Consider the following 17,234-nt stretch of genomic DNA (forward strand, 5'->3'; position numbering starts at 1 on the left):
AAAATGGATTAAAGACCTAAATGTAAGGCCAGAAACTCTCAAACTCTTAGAGGAAAACATAAGCAGAACACTCTATGACATAAATCACAGCAAGATCCTTTCTGACCCACCTCCTAGAGTAATGGAAATAAAAACAAAAATAAACAAATGGGACCTAATGAAACTTCAAAGCTTTTGCACAGCAAAGGAAACCATAAAAAAGACCAAAAGACAATCCTCAGAATGGGAGAAAATATTTGCAAATGAAGCAACTGACAAAGGATTAATCTCCAAAATTTACAAGCAGCTCATGCAGCTCAATAACAAAAAAACAAACAACCCAATCCAAAAATGGGCAGAAGACCTAAATAGACATTTCTCCAAAGAAGATATACAGACTGCCAACAAACACATGAAAGAACGCTCAACATCATTAATCATTAGAGAAATGCAAATCTAAACTACAATGAGATATCATCTCACACCAGTCAGAATGGCCATCATCAAAAAATCTAGAAACAATAAATGCTGGAGAGGGTGTGGAGAAAAGGGAACAATCTTGCACTGCTGGTGGGAATGTGAATTGGTTCAGCCACTATGGAGAACAGTATGGAGGTTCCTTAAAAAACTACAAATAGAAGTACCATATGATCCAGCAATCCTACTACTGGGCATATACCCTGAGAAAATCAAAATTCAAAAGGAGTCATGTACCAAAATGTTCATTGCAGCTCTACTTACAACAGCCCGGAGATGGAAACAACCTAAGTGCCCATCATCGGATGAATGGATAAAGAAGATGTGGCACATATATACAATGGAATATTACTCAGCCATAAAAAGAAACGAAATTGAGCTATTTGTAATGAGGTGGATAGACCTAGAGCCTGTCATACAGAGTGAAGTAAGTCAGAAAGAAAAAGACAAATACCGTATGCTAACACATACATATGGAATTTAAGAAGAAAAAAAAATGTCATGAAGAACCTAGGGATAAGACAGGAATAAAGACACAGACCTACTGGAGAACGGACTTGAGGATATGGGGAGGGGGAAGGGTGAGCTGTGACAGGGCGAGAGAGAGTCATGGACATATACACACTAACAAACGTAAGGTAGATAGCCAGTGGGAAGCAGCCGCATGGCACAGGGATATCGGCTCGGTGCTTTGTGACCGCCTGGAGGGGTGGGACAGGGAGGGTGGGAGGGAGGGAGACGCAAGAGGGAAGAGATATGGGAACATATGTATATGTATAACTGATTCACTTTGTTATAAAGCAGAAACTAACACACCATTGTAAAGCAATTATACCCCAATAAAGATGTTTTAAAAAAAAAAGACTAATTTGTTATTAAGCTATGAACTTAGCAAACGTGTTAACACTGTACAATATTAATTCAGAGCATAGTGCAAAAAAATTGTGTAATAGAATAAAACACATTTAGTAGAGTAAAACTTTCAAGGTTATTGAAAGCATACAGAATGAATTAAGATTTTCTCTGTAAATGCAAAAATACATATATAATCATAAAACATCTTACATACCTCATTCCATTTTTTGGCTTTCCATGAAGGGCATCTGACAGATCTACAAGCTTTATGAGTTCGAGGTTTCTGTAGATGACCGCAATATTTTTCTTCTAATTTCCCATGGAATTGGTCAACGCAAATCACCTCACGGTACTTTAAACCTTTACCACAAGGAGCTGAGCACTGGAAAATAAATATGAATGCACTTGATTCATTTTATCTTTACTAATTAAAGTTTATCTGCAAGAAGTGTAAAATGAAGCAATCAAAACATCATCACTTTGATATTTCATGAAGATATACTTTGATATTTCTAATGAGAGAATTTAAAATTTGCCAATCTGCCCTCGACCATCACTGATATTGATATGATAAGGTATCCATTTATTCTTCAAAAAAGTATTGATTGTCTACCATATACCAAGCACTCTTCTGGCACATAAGTGCTTTAGATCTTTTGAGGTTAAAGACTATCTGCAGCTAACTCCTGTTATCACACATATTTCAATAAAACTTGCTTTTGATTTTGTATGGTCGCCACCTATTCAATTTTTAACCCCATATGTCTTGCCATAGTGCAAACTGTGCTTTGGATGTCAAAAACAAAATAAAACAAAAATCTCTCAATGTAGGAAACTATGAGAAAGTATAAAATTAATTTTTTAAAGCGCAATTCAGTTCAGGTTTGTTTTTCACTTCCATCTGGCAACTGTATGTCCCCATCATCAACCCTCCAAAATATTTAGTGAAAAACAAACTACCTAAAATCTCTGTAAGGATATATGTAAAACAGTGATCAGACTTCCTTTTTCAGCCAGTTGCCATTTTATAAGCAATTCCAGTGCAGAGGAGAGGAAGGGCTTGGGCTCTGGCATTGAATACCAGCTCTGCCACTTACTATTTGGGTGACTTTGAGTATATTTCATCCCCTGGCCAAACCTCAGTTTCTTCATTATAAAGTGATGATAATGACACCAATATTAGAGGTTTATTATGAAGATTAACATAAGATAAAGAAAATGAGATATCTAATCCAGTCCTTTTACATAGGGTACATCTTCGGTGAATATTAGCTTCCTCTTCTACCATTTTCCTTCATATACTCTGAGGATGTTGACAATTTTCAGCATGATATATGTACCAGGGAAAAGTTAAGCAAAGAAGACACGGATTCCAGATAACTCCTCTCATTCCTCTGAGACAGCTGGTTACATATGGTTTCATTTAGAAACATATACTGAGTTCTGAGAACATTAGATAATATATTATGCATTTTATGTATATTATGAGTTCAAAGAGTGATTAATATAGAGTATTAGATGTTTAAAATATTTTAAATTAAAAAAATGAATAGTTTGGGGATAATTTACCTTTATATGTTATCTGCAATACTATATCCCATTTGTGTGGGGAATTAATTTAACTTGGTACCTTGATTATTAAGACATTACCATATCTGAGATGTTCTCTTCTTGTTAACACCTACAGCTTTACATGCCACTTAGAACACACTTTAATTCAGTGTGAATTGTTAACGGGTCTTGATAAACTGTATTACATGTACATTCTTTCCTGCTATTTTTTTTATTTTTTATTTTTGTATTGAAGTGTAGTTGATTTACAATACTGTGTTAGCTTCAGGTTTATAGCACAGCAATTCAGATATATATATATATATATATATATATATATATATATAGAGAGAGAGAGAGAGAGAGAGAGAGAGAGACATATATGTATGTATATATATTTTCTTTTTCATATTCTTTTTCCTTATAGGATATTACAAAATATTGAGTATAGTTCCCTGTGCTATACAGTAGGTCCTGTTGGTTATCTATGTTATATATAGTAGTATGTAAACATTAATCACAGCTTCCTAATTTATCCGTCCCCCCACTTCCCCCTTTGGTAACCATAAATTTGTTTTCTATGTCTGTGAGTCTATTTCTTTTTGGAAATAAGTTCATTTGTATCTTTTTTTTTCAGATTCCACAAATAAGCAATATCATATGATATTTGTCTTTGTCTGGCTTACTTCACTTAATATGATAATCTCTAGGTCCATCCATGTTGCTGCAAATGGCATTGTTTCATTCTGAATGTGCTCGATATCATCTTTCCTACTACTGACCTTCCCTTTCAGATCTACCTTTATGCTCTACTCCTCTTGGTCTCTTATCTTGGGCACTTCCCTGCCTGTTTCTTGACTACATTGTTTATTTTTCAAAGAGTATAACATAGTTTATACTAACAAATCACATACTATTGAGTACCAGGCGTATATTATCTGGGAGTATACATGCATGTTCACACATACAAGAATGTTTTTCTCCTTGGTTGTGTATTTTTTCTAACTTTTAAACTGTGACTTTTTGAACAAAGGAGGATTTATTACTCTCCCTGATAGTCCCTTGTAAAAAGTAATCATTATTGTGAATACTCATGATATGAGCCCAGTAGTACTTATGGAAGATGGAAAAATGTTTACTATTTTATTTACTCTATGAATATTATTGAGTTTTTGCCATATACCAAGAGTAGCATATAAATATAGATTCATTAACCATCTTTTGCCTTGACTTATCCTCAAAGTGCTTATAATCTAAATGACACCATCTATTAAATGAATAATGCCAGAGTACATCTTAAATAATATTAAATTCAATAAAGATCAGAATAAAAATACAAGACAGTAAAAACCATTAAGACAATACAATAAATATATTATTGAATTAAGAAAATAGTGAAAAATAGTCATTTCTTTATGGGATATTTGGTAAGCACTCAGGGAGAGGTGATATTTAAACTCAGTCTTGAAGATGTAGTTTTGCTGATGGACAAAGACAGATGGTCTTGTATATTTGTTTGATGTGCCTTATCTAATGCCCATGTGTCTCTGTTTTGCAAAATTCTCATAGTTCTTTTATCAGTGCCAAGAATCCAAGAATCGTGCAGTAAACATGCAGTAAATTGTTGATATTTCTGATAAGAATGACCAATTCATTTATGAAACTAACACAAGAAGAGACATTAAAGATTCTACTTTAGAATTGAACAATGCATTTCCTCTATAAGCAGCATTTGTGAGTGGAATGTAAACTGGGACATTACAGTTCACTACCAAAGTGAGGACTGTTTCTCACAGAACTGAATAGCCTCTCCTCATCTAACTGGAAGTCACCTTTTATTCTTTCTCTTCTTTGTTATTCTAATCTGTAACCAAGACTAGTGTTAAACATAATTTTAAACATATTGCTTCTTTATTTTTTTCAAGAACTGACAATGAATCTCTGTTGTCCTTAATACAATACGAAAACAAACCTCTTCCTTGCTTTCTTGATTCACCAAATTTCAGTCAACATCCCTTTCTAGCACAATATTCTGTTTCTTTTCAACACGCAACCTTTGCTCTACTAACGTATAACATAATTACTTTCTCTTTAGGGTGACATTTTCACTCACCACAGTACCTGATTCATATTATTTCCTTTTACTTCGACTAATCACTTGCCCTGGTGCTTTCTAAATAGTACTTATCCTTAAAGCTCTAAGTCCATCCCATGTCTAAGGTGAATACATATCAATCTTTCACTTCTCTGAATTCTTCTGTCTCTGTTTTTGGCACTTCATCATTTTCTATTTTTGTCACATACTTTATCCAAACTTCTAGAGGTCAAGGACCTTTTAGATCACCCACGTCACCCACAAAGTGGAAGGTACGATAAATATCAGCTGATTAATTGATGTTGATTCTTGGTGCAAGCAGTTATTTGTTTTTATTAAACTCTAAAATAATTTATTAAAAGTTTACTTTTCCATGAAATATATTTATTGGATATTAAACTCAAAGTCTTCTAGGAAAGATAGACAAAATGTATAAAATCAAAGAATTGCAAAGTAAATTATGCTTTCGTTACACTTTTAAAGTAGCACTCTCTTTCCCCAAGATCTGAAAAGGAATAAGTACATTATTTTATCATGTCTGATGAATTCCATGTGGGCATTTAAGTAAAAGAGAACACATTATGCAAAGAATTATGTTTTGGTTGGAACGAAGCAGTCATAGAGTAAATAACTAGTGAAATGTTACCTTCCTTCTCTCAAACCACAATACATTCTGAGTTGTAAAGTTTCCACAAAATAGCTTATTTGGTAGAAAAACCCAAACATGGTCATTCTTTGCTCTGGGACCCCAGTAATTCTTTTCATTTTTGTTTTTCTCTATTTTATATCCCTAATACCATCTTATTCCCTTGAGGTTTTATTAACTGTATAATTTTTTTGAACTTTATTTTATTTTTTACATAGCAGGTTCTTATTCATCTGTTTTACACGTATCAGTGTATACATGTCAATCCCAATCTCCCAATTCATCCCACCACCACCACCAACACCCCATCCCTCTTTCCCCCCTTGGTGTCCATACGTTTATTCTCTATATCTGTATCTCTATTTCTGCCTTGCAAACTGGTTCATCTGTACCATTTTTTGATTAACTGTAAAATTTATTTCCAGCATTGTCGTCAAAGTTTGTTTTTCTTTAAAATCATCTCTGTCATCCTTAGTTGACAGTCTTACTAACTAACCCTTTCTGAGATTTTTCCATGAATACTAGGGAGCAATAGCTATAGGAAGTGGTGACATTAAATGTAAGTAATCTGAATTGACTATTCTTATAAATTAGGTGAAGACACGTGCCTATTTAAGGAAAACAGGGCGTTCAAAGCAAATGTAGAATTTGCAGGCCCTAAAAATAGAATAGAATATCCAGAACTGTGCAGGTTGACTGGCACATTCAATCTCAAGATGGACAGTTGGAATTAATGAGTCCATTTTCACATGATTAACTTTGGAACAAGTCTATTCTCGTTTTTCAAATGAAGTTGTACATAATTACAGAATGATTACTTCTGATATTGGAAGTGTGGATTATTGCTTTGTTTGCATATAAGGATACTATAGAAGAATGAATGAATTGACAATTTGTGAGAAACTTGTTGTTAATTTAATTCTAGAAACTTAAATTGCAAGACAAAATAAAACAAGGAAATGAAGTTTACCTAGCTCCAGTTCTAGAAAATGGAAAACTGTGGAGTTTGTGCGTGTGTGTTAGACTTTCATAAACTGTAATGGTGATTGGGTCTCTATCCTCTCTGAAAGTAGTGGGAAACATACTGATATTGGGAGAATTAGTATGTACCCTAATTAACAATAAAATAGACCTGAAAAGTAACTGTTACACTATACCGTTGTCATGTATAAACTGCCTTTTACTGACAACAAACTGGGTAACTGTATGTAAGTTCTTTAATCTCACTCAACCTCTATTTTTCATACGTAATATTAGTAAAAGAATAACTATTTCATATAAATGTCTGGGTAAAGGTAAGGAGAAAGGAATTTTTTAAATGAGAGAAGGGGCCAAACTTAAAAAACTCTAAAGAATTTATAATGCTATAGCAAAATGTAAAAAATATTAAAATTAATAAAGAATAAAAAGAATCCTACAAAACTTAATGTTAATTATATGAAGGACAACCATGAAAATGTCTCCCATAATGTAAAAGCGAATGGGAAGATGACATAGAGAGAGAATATTGTTTCCTGGAAAACACTCTGCTCATTCCCAGCTCACGACATTTGCACATGTCATGTCCTCCAGTCCCAGCACTCTCCTTCCATTTCAATCCCTACATATTTTTCAGTGCTGAGTTTTAAATCTCATTCCCTCTGCAAAGCCTCCTTTGGCTGCTGGAGGATATCAGTCCAGGCTAGATTAGGTGTGGCTCTTACAGAGCTTTTATACCTCAATACCTGGTTACCTCTTCCCCTGTTTCTTTTCCCTGCTAGACTATAAATTCTACTGGGAACAGACTTATTACAGGAAATCATGAAAAGTAGAAAGAACCCCAGAATCACTTGTTCCTAATTTAACGTGTTATGAACCATTCTTCTTCTCAAAAGAAGAAATAATTGTACCATTGTACCATGAACCATAGTTCTCCTAAAATAACTATTTCACTGGTGCTACCTTAGCTGATTTTAGATGGTATATTTTAAATTTAATGCTTAAATTACATAGTAATGGTCAGCCTCAATTTTAGCTATAAAGATCCCTTAGCTAGCTCTTTGAAAACCGGAGTAAAAAAGAAAAGAACCTAAAGTTTGGTCTACTGAAAAACAAGTGATGTCAAAGTTAAGAGTAAGAATTAATTATTCGTGGGATCTATTTTAATTAAGTTTGACTAGAAAAGTAGCTAGGCAAAAAAAAAGTAGCTAGACTAGAAATTTGGCTAGAAATGTCTATTTCACTTGCCACTGCATAGTGTCATCTATGGATGAAGGAGTATATTTTTGTTTCTATGTTCCTCACGTAAACTTTAGCTAAATAACTCTAAGAATAAGTACTAAAACTAATATTTGACATTTTATATTAGAAAATTATTATTAGAAACACTTAATATTAGAAAAGAGCTATAACATCAACTATAAGTTCTACATTAAATATTTTTAATGATTATCAAGATAAGCAACCAATCAGTGAAAGCACAGGTTTTACAGAAAAACTTAGCAATTCACATAGATTCTCGGTTTTTTATTTAAAATTTCCTAATTAATTCAATATATAGCCTAAATAATTTCCAGTTCTCTAAATGGACTTCAATCAGTAAATCTGGCAATGACCCCATTGTTTAAAGTCAGCAGGGTCAGTTAGTCGTTCAAGGTCAATTAGTCAGAACTAAAAGTATCTTGTAGCAATAAAACTACAGCTTCCTTAACATTCCTCTTCATTTGCTGATAAGGAAAATATTTAACATTAAACAAGTATTATCAAAATTTGATAATACCATTGTAAACATTTTATTCTATATTATGGTTTATCACAAACCATTTCAGGGATAGTTAAAAATAATGACATTTAGTTTTTCAGCTATCAGAAATAGCATAACTTGACTTAATTTTAGTTTTCTAATGTTATGCAAAAAATGACTAACAAGAAAATACAAAACTGAATAAAAATAAGTGAGTTACTATTAATCAATTTCACTTTGCTTTTCAGAATCTTTGGAATCTTCTGGTTGTTTTTCGAAACATAATCATTAAGTCATCAAACAACCTAATGAAGAAATGAATTTTTACTTTATTTCTAGATGTCACATTATCTCTGTTTCCTGACAGCAAGGTCCACAGTCATCTGTTGAAAATGTGAAAGCTCACAACTGGATGGCTGGGAGTCATGTCCATCCTATTGCTTACTGTATGACAGGTATTAGCTAAGACAACCAAGGAAAACCTGCTATCAAGTGACAAAGGGGTTCACACAGTCTTTTTGTTTTAGGAGAGCTAAACTCACAGAAATGCAATCATTTCACGTTACAAATCGAAGTCCAAATATACCTTCTCACTACAAACCAGAAATGCTTTCCATCAAGACAGGTGCAACTGAATAAGAAGCATCAATTTACAATGAAAAAAATGGAGAGGTTTTGATTTAAACACAAACGTATCATAGTAGCTAAAACATAATCATGTACTTGGAAATAATTTGAGAGGATTAGTTGTCGTTTTCTTTGTCTTTATGAATATTCCAAAAGTATCAATGAATTTCTCATTATAGGAACATGTATTATTTATCTTTGTTTTGAACTTTTCAAAACTAAACAGCTGTATGCTTCTATAGTAAAGTTAAATTTTAAATTTTTCATGGAAAATTTTTGATCATAGCTATTTTGCCAGAGAATTTTTTTAAACTATGTTTTGGTGATTATGTTAAATGTCTTTACAACACTCTTATGAAACAAAAAAATTGTCTATGAAATGACATATTACAAAGGGAAATAATAGAGTTTCAGGCCAAAACAGTCTAGAAGTTAGATATTCTATGGAATAAAACACTATTGTGTGTATGCATTCATGGATATGTATGTTTCTTTTTTTCTTTCTGATTTTTAAGAAGCCTATTATAACATTCTCTAAATAAAGTAAAGAGGCTAATCAAACAAACAGACTACATCTAAACCCCAGGAACAGCATGTTTTTTTTAAATTTCAGGAAGACAACGATAACTATCTATCTAAGAGAAAAGCCCCACTATAGAAAAATCTTAGCTATGAGTTTTATACAACTATTAATACTTTGTAATTAAGGGCATTCCTTACAATGGTGGAATACTATTTTAAATTGAGCTCCAAAACTATTAGAGAAGTAAAACATTAAAGTAGTTAGAGCAAAACAGCCAGAGTATAGTAGAGTAGGGTATCTCTCTGTTTAAAGAGAAGCAAAAAAAGACAAAAATATGCATATTAAGAGTAGAGTGTCAACTCTGTAAATATAGTACTGCTACTGTTCCTTTAATTCAATGCATATGTGCAGTAAGGAGTAAGATACTAAATCTTATCAACAGGGACCCCATTCATAGTATTTCCTGAAAGATTATACTTAAGAGTTTTAAAGTTTAATGGAGTTTGAATATTTCCTTTTTAACCTGTTACAGACACCCTTTGACTATGCAAGACTGCATTTGGTTTTTAGAATACGTACTACTGAAATATTTCATTCAGTTGCATTGTATCTGATTATATTTAAAATCTGCAAATTTAGACATTTAAAATTTTTCAAGTCAGATTCATTTGCAAAGATGTTTGAGTCTCAACTTAAAGGACAAAGAAATATATGCTTAATAACAAACATATCCAGTAAACTTTCACTACATTTATATTATTGTAAAAATTATAATATTTTGATTTCTATTTCATGTTCTAAAATTTTTTGGGGGGTATATATGTATATATTTACATACACACACAAAATGGACTTACAGTTCTAAGCTAGTCAATGCAACACAATTATCTCATGTATAATTTATCTGGCTAATTAAATTGCAAGTAATATTTAACGATAATTTACTATAATATAGTTATGGCTATGGAAAAATGTGATTATTTTCACTTTCAAATATAAAACCTGAAGCAAAATTGCAATAACTCATGCAAGTACTTTATACAGAAAATTTCACTTATCATATACTGTTTTCCACACATAAATATTAGGAAATTGGGATAAAAATCACCCCAGTATATGATAACTAAAATACTCAATTATTGGATTCATTTTCTTCAATAATAAGATTTGATAAACAATCCCTATAAACCTGCAAACATGAGTTACAGAACTCAGGTTTATTTTGCTAGAAGCAACAGTAAATGTAAGTCTAATTCAAATGTAAGCACTATTTGTAGCAAATAAAATTGCTCAGGAAAAACTGGCATTAGTTTAAAGCTTGTAGATTATTCTTTTAACTTTCTGTCTAATAGTATAGTGTATGTGCATTACAAAGGAGTAATGAACATTTCAGACGCCTCTGTAAAATCTCATCTAAAGAGTTCCTGTTCAGAGATTTTATTGACTCACTAACATAAATCTTAACAATTACATGGTATCAGGAAAAAAACTGTTACTCTCAATATGAGAATAATATAACTCTTGTCTAATTTTAACAATTCTTTAGGGGCCATTATTGTGCATTTACTTTTTCTTGATGTCTTTATACAAATCACAACAACTGGGACGTTACTTTTGTTAGATGGTATGGCACGTTCCGTGATAAAAACCCACATTTTAACCCCTGGGAGCTGCATTCAGAACCATGAGCATCTGCTTTCCTGGATGGAACAAAGCAGAAAACTATTCAGTGTGGGTAGACCATAAAAAGGTAAAGAGATCAGAAAAATAACTAAAGCATACCTTTAAAAAAATAGATTGACTTTCAAGGCATTACTTACTATGGTAACATTTACAAAATTCTTAAAATCAAGTGCCAACAGAATAGCAGGATTTACCATTTCAAGTTTCTACAAATGTTTTCATGCTAGCTGTGGGAGTTAACAGAAGTAAAGCCAAGAAGTTTGCTTTCAAGTAGGGTTATAAAGATCTGAAAAGGAATATGCACAGAGAACTCTCAGATGAGAAATAAAAAATGAGCTCTATGAAGGCTTTGATAAGGGAAAAGTCAGAGTTGAAATTAAAGGAGCGATACCCACTGCACCTATTTATGTCTATTTATCATATGCAATAAAAGTTGTGAGGCAAAAATGTTTTCGGGATTAATTTTTCAGTGAACTTAAGCTAACTTTAAAATTATATTAATCAGATAAAGATTATTTATGTTAAAATTTAAGGCGGGGTTTTATAGTTTTTACTACTGGGGAGTGGAAGATAGATTAATAAAAAGGGCATGGGATTTGGAATCAGAGACCTACACTTGAACCTCAATTGTCAGCAGTTGAACAGCCTTGGGCTAGGTCTTAACCTTCCTAGTCCTCAGTTTTCTCATCATAAACTGGCAATAATAACACCTACACCTCAGGGTAGTTGTGAGATTAAAGGTGATAATGGATGAATGAACCTAAAACAGTGCTTGACACAATACTCTAAAGTCATATTAAACCTCCGTTCCCCTGTCTTTTTCTTCCTTTCCCAAATCCTCAGTAAATAAATTTTAAAAAAGGTAGTGAAAATACAATCCATGGTGTGGGTTTCTCTATTAAACACTTGAATGGAATAGGGGCATGGTTCAACACTCATACATTTGTAGCTCATTCAGTAGTGAGAGAAGGAGGGTAACCACCTCAAGGGAATTCAGGTAAGACCCTATCTTGTTCCCTCTGTAAAAAAATTCTGTTTACCAAGATGCTGAAAAACTCATCAGACATACTTCAAGTTATTTCAGAGTGGAGAGAAGGAAGAGAAAGAATAGGAGGTGAATAGACATATGGTCAAAAAAAACCCCAACAAAAACCTAACCAGTTTCCGTTAAAAATGATGGAGTGATCATATGTGTTCATTGCCCCCTCCCTCCTTGATTTTTTTTTTTCAACCCACAAAGTCAAAGCCAATAAAACAGACTGAAAGATGCAAAGAAGAGAAAAGACCAATGTGAAGCAAGACAACCTTGTACCTACAAGACCTCTGAACCACTTAGCACCTGGATGCAACAAGAAGGGCTACATCTCCTCAACTCCTCTTTAGGTAGATGAGGGGTTTATTCTTTGGAGAAATTAAATTGCAGGAGTTCCAGAGTTGGGGATGCTGGAGGAAGAATAAGGGAATTCTACACATTGAACTCTTGACCCTTAATCTCTCTGCCCAGAGTACTCTTGCTCACTGGCAGGGGGTTCAAGGGTTCTTCTCTGAGAAACTGTGTCTCCAAGAGAAAAGACCTTAAACTATTGACTTACAGGGAATATCATCAGTCACTAGATGCTATCCAAACGCAGTTTCATATCAATTCTCTAGTGCCTTACTCTTAAATATGAGCTGCAGAAAATTATCAACTTTTGAAAGAAAAGACTTCCATAGGAAAACCAGAAAACCACTCCCACCCTTACCCAAAGAAAGGGTCCAAAGGATAAGGAGACCATCAAGAGAGAATCTCCCCTCAAAAAAACAGTAATTAATATGAGAGAGAGAGAGACTAGATGCTATATGGGCAACAGAAGAATAGAATACTATGACCCCAAAGCAATTAGAATGCAAGAAAAGGCTTTGGATAATTCAATATGTAATAACATAAATAATTCAAGAGATGGTTTATACACTGACAAAGTTTCCCATCAAGTAAAATCAAATGACAGAGACAGAAAATAAGAGAATTAGAGGATCAAGAATTCTAATATTCAACTAGAAAGAGTTCAAGAAAGAACAATGAAAATAGTTGCATAGATATTATCCAAGAAATAACAAAGTTGATTTTCTCAGCACAAGTCTCCTTAATGAAAGGGCCTATAGAATGCCTAACAAACTGAATTTTAAACACACACAAACACTAAGTCACTTTATCATGCAATATCAGAACAACAGGGACAAGGATACCAAAAGCTTCAGTGACACAGACATGAAGACAAAGGCACCTACAACAAATGAGGAGTCAGAATCACCAGACATCTCAGAATGCTAGAGGATAAGATAATCCCTTAAAAATTCTGAGGGAAATTATTTTCAAGCCAGAATTCTAAAACCAGCCAAATTATCAATGAAATATGAGGACTGACCAAAGACATTTTCAGATTTGCACAAAAGGAAAAATGTACCTCCCATTTTTCATCTTTCCAGAAGATACAGGGAAAAGTGTTTTCATATGCAAGAGTAAATTAAAAAAAAAAACAAAAACATGTGATGCAAGAAAAAGTCATCATAATCGAAACTGAGTGAAAGGCTTCACAGGATTAGAGAATGGTCAGCAAGGTTGTTTGTCCTGGCCAGATCAGAAGAGGATGACTGGGGGTCAGGGGGCTCTGGGAGGAGTCTAGGAAAGAGAAATATCTGAGCATTTAGAAAAAAACATTCATAGAGATTTTATATACGTGTTCAAGCACTTGAGAGAAAAAATAATAATTGGAACATTCAAAGAAAAACTAAGCAAATTTTTAAAGGAAGCAGTTACTAACTCTAGGAAAATCAGAGTTGTGCAAGAAAGGAGCAGTGCTTTAGGGACCTCCTTGGTGGCGCAGTGGCTAAGAATCTACCTGCCAATGCAGGGGACACAGGTTCGTAGCCCTGGTTCAGAAAGATCCCACATGCTGCAAAGCAAGTAAGCCCCGTGCGCAACAACTACTGAGCCCGCACGCCTAGAGCCTGTGCTCCGCAGCAAGAGAAGCCACCACAAGGAGAAGCCCGCGCACCACAGTGAAGAGTAGCCCCCGTTCACTGCAACTAGAGAAAGGCTGCATGCAGCAACGAAGACCCAACGCAGCCAAAAAATTAATTAATTAATTAATTTTTCAAAAAGGAGCACAGTGCTTCAAAGTACACTACTTGGCTTCACAGTGACGTAAGGAACACTAACTGTTGACTGAATCAAGATTTATTTTGAAGATAGGATTGTAGAATTAGCAGTCCATTTAGGAATTAAATAGTCAACCTCTATAAAAGGAAGTCAATAGGTAATTTTTTTTTTGATGCATCAATAAATAGCAAAGTAAGCCTGTTCGGGAATAAGGAATTACGTATCAGAAAACATAGATAAAAGGATTTAAAGATTAATTCTGGGTTAGGAAAGACTGCAACAGGAGATAGCTTTTTTTCTTTATCAGCATTTTAGCATCACTTATTTTTTTAACTATGTACATGTGTTACATTAATAAGACTATATTCAAAACTGTAATCGATGATATTTAGTTCATTAATGGAGATCAATGCCAAACTGGGTGAGCTCTCTCTAGAGGTATGTGCTTGAGCTCTGGATCCACCTGGGTATGGAGGAGACTATTAATTACTTTATGAAGACATGAAATGCACGCTTCCCAATTTACTTATGACATAAAGTTGGAAGGATTTATTTAAAAGTCAAATATGAGAATTTAAATAAAAACTATACGAATGCAAACTACTAGAGAAAAAAATAGAAGTTCTATACTTTTACTTAAAAATATCTACTGCTAAGGAAAAATAAAATGATTAATAACAGTATCATATACCATACATATTAGGCTTATACTGATGTAAGATCAGTATAAAAAAAACTAGGTGACCACTAGGAACTGAAATTTGATGCAATATTGATTATATTGGGCTCAGTGTTCATATCAAGGGTGGCAATATTCTTTTTACAGTTAGACCATTTTTGCTAATGAATGAAATTCTAGATGTTAGATTTTGAGAGAGAAGTAAAAAAAGGTGATTACAATGATTAAAGAGTTGAACAAAATAAATATATTTAACCAGGAAAACAGAAAAATAGCTGCCTTCAAGTATTTGCTCTGTAGAGGAGGAATTTGATGTATTCTTACTTCAAGGTGCAGAATGAAGAGTTACAGAGGAATATTCCATATATATCAATTTTACCTCAAAATACAGAAGAGCAGTCATATAATTTTCCTAAAAAGAAGTGGATTATGTTATGTATGGTCTCCAACTTTAGAAAGGTTCATCAACATAGAAACTGTGTATAATTCAGATGAGAAACTTAGTAAATAATCTATGCTTTGTGTAGAAGGATAGGAAAGAGGAAATTGAAAGTCTCTCCCAATTTTAAAGGTATAATACCAAAAAAATGTAAGAAAACAGTATTTTTAAAACATTTCAAGAATCACAATAATTTAACTTTTTAGATATATATTTATGGGTTTATTTTTAAAGCTGTATTATTTACTCAAACCAGAAAATCCAAATTCCTGCACACCTGAACTACAGGACATCCATTGGTAGGAGAATATGCCATCCTTTACTTCCTAAGAAATTTCAAATAAATCTTATAGTTTTATATTGCCTCATTCACTATGACATAGGTATCTGAATGAAATCATGAAGTTATTCCCAGACTTATAAATTTTAGTTTCTGATAAAATAGCTTTCAAAAAAGAATCTGCTTTTCATTATCATAGCCACAGCTAAAATCTTTCCAACTAATTTCTCTTTTAAAAACTTCTCTAGAGTTTTCCTAAGTATTAATATATATATACATGGAAACATTTTCCCAGTCAATAAGGAAGTGAGTTTTATGTACAAGTTTTCTCCATATTTTGACTTAAAAATAACTAAAAAATCCTCATAGTTTGAGAGTGACACAGGCATAAAAACTTGAAGACAATGTTTAATTTCATGAAATACAAAAAACGTCTCCAAAGCTCTCCTCAATATAAACCATAATCTTAAATGGCCTATTTAATTATATCTAAATAAATACCATATCCTTGTTAACATAATAGAAATTTGGATATTAGGATGATTTTCATGTATAAATTATGCATCAACAAAAATAACTAGACTTTCTACCAAAATATGCCCACACATTAAAGATGCTGAAATAAAAAATAAATGAGAATTCTAAACTTAATAAGGTCAGAAACCACATCTATAAATGTTTACTGAATGAAAAAATGTTATGTAGAAAAAAAACGAGCAAATACATACAAACAAACATCACTTAAATATGCAGTTTATGTTATCTGAATGAGGTAGAGTTGAATGGCCCTTAATTCTACCAAAATTACATAGAAAAGAAAGCTTCATGTAATTTAGATCTCTTTCTCCAAGATTTTTGTTGTTGTTTTACTGATTCTATGGGGTGCCTTGTGGATCAGCAGAGATGAGAAACATCTCCTGGTTTCATCTAAAATTAAGATCTTGCCAATTTTAGCAACGAAATGCTGACTTGGAGACTGGAGCCCATATGAGCTCCTACTGTTCTTTGGAGCCTGGATGCTGAAGAAATGTCCACTGATGTGAGAGGAGCCAGGCCTGATTATCTTCCCTATTCCCAGATCTGAAAATATTCCTAAGGCCCATGAATAAACAGTAAAAAGGCTTCCCTCAGATGGAAGGATGCAAACTCTGGTGGTAGAATATGGAGTCATTTTTTATTAGTGTGGCAGTAAAAAGTTCCTTTTATTCTTTCACTCTCCTATAAAGAATATATTCTCACAGAGCACACATCACCATTTACACGGTACAATTTGCACATTTTAATTCTCACACTATCTTTAATGATATCCCAGAGTGATTAATCTTTAATCACACAAAATGCTTTCTGGTTCTACCTATTGAATATTATTATGTTTGCATTTGTTTATGATGGGTAAAGTCTACTATAAGAAGAAATACTTTTGTGAATATATTTATACCCTGAAAAAATTACAGGCTAGAAATAAAAATGGTTCTACTTTGGGCAAGCCTTTTTTTGAGAATTTTAATAATTTCACCAAAGTTCTCTTCCCCAGAAGTC

At 33.1% G+C, this 17,234-nt stretch overlaps 1 protein-coding gene across 6 annotated transcripts in view; it reads right to left on the reverse strand.

Moving 5' to 3' along the window:
• ADAMTS20 (ADAM metallopeptidase with thrombospondin type 1 motif 20) overlaps positions 1-17,234 on the reverse strand; it is a 195,600-nt gene that overhangs the window by 47,106 nt on the left and 131,260 nt on the right. For all 6 annotated transcript variants that reach the window (XR_014297386.1, XM_082664945.1, XM_082664946.1 and 3 more), the window contains one exon: positions 1,526-1,693. Coding sequence is in view for 5 of the 6 variants with exons in the window: in XM_082664945.1 (XP_082521071.1) it covers positions 1,526-1,693 (168 nt within the window). In the remaining variant the exon portion in view is untranslated. The remainder of the gene's footprint in view (positions 1-1,525; positions 1,694-17,234) is intronic.

This window comes from Grampus griseus (assembly GCF_964374135.1).
Source record: "Grampus griseus genome assembly, chromosome: 11".
Taxonomy (NCBI): domain Eukaryota; kingdom Metazoa; phylum Chordata; class Mammalia; order Artiodactyla; family Delphinidae; genus Grampus; species Grampus griseus.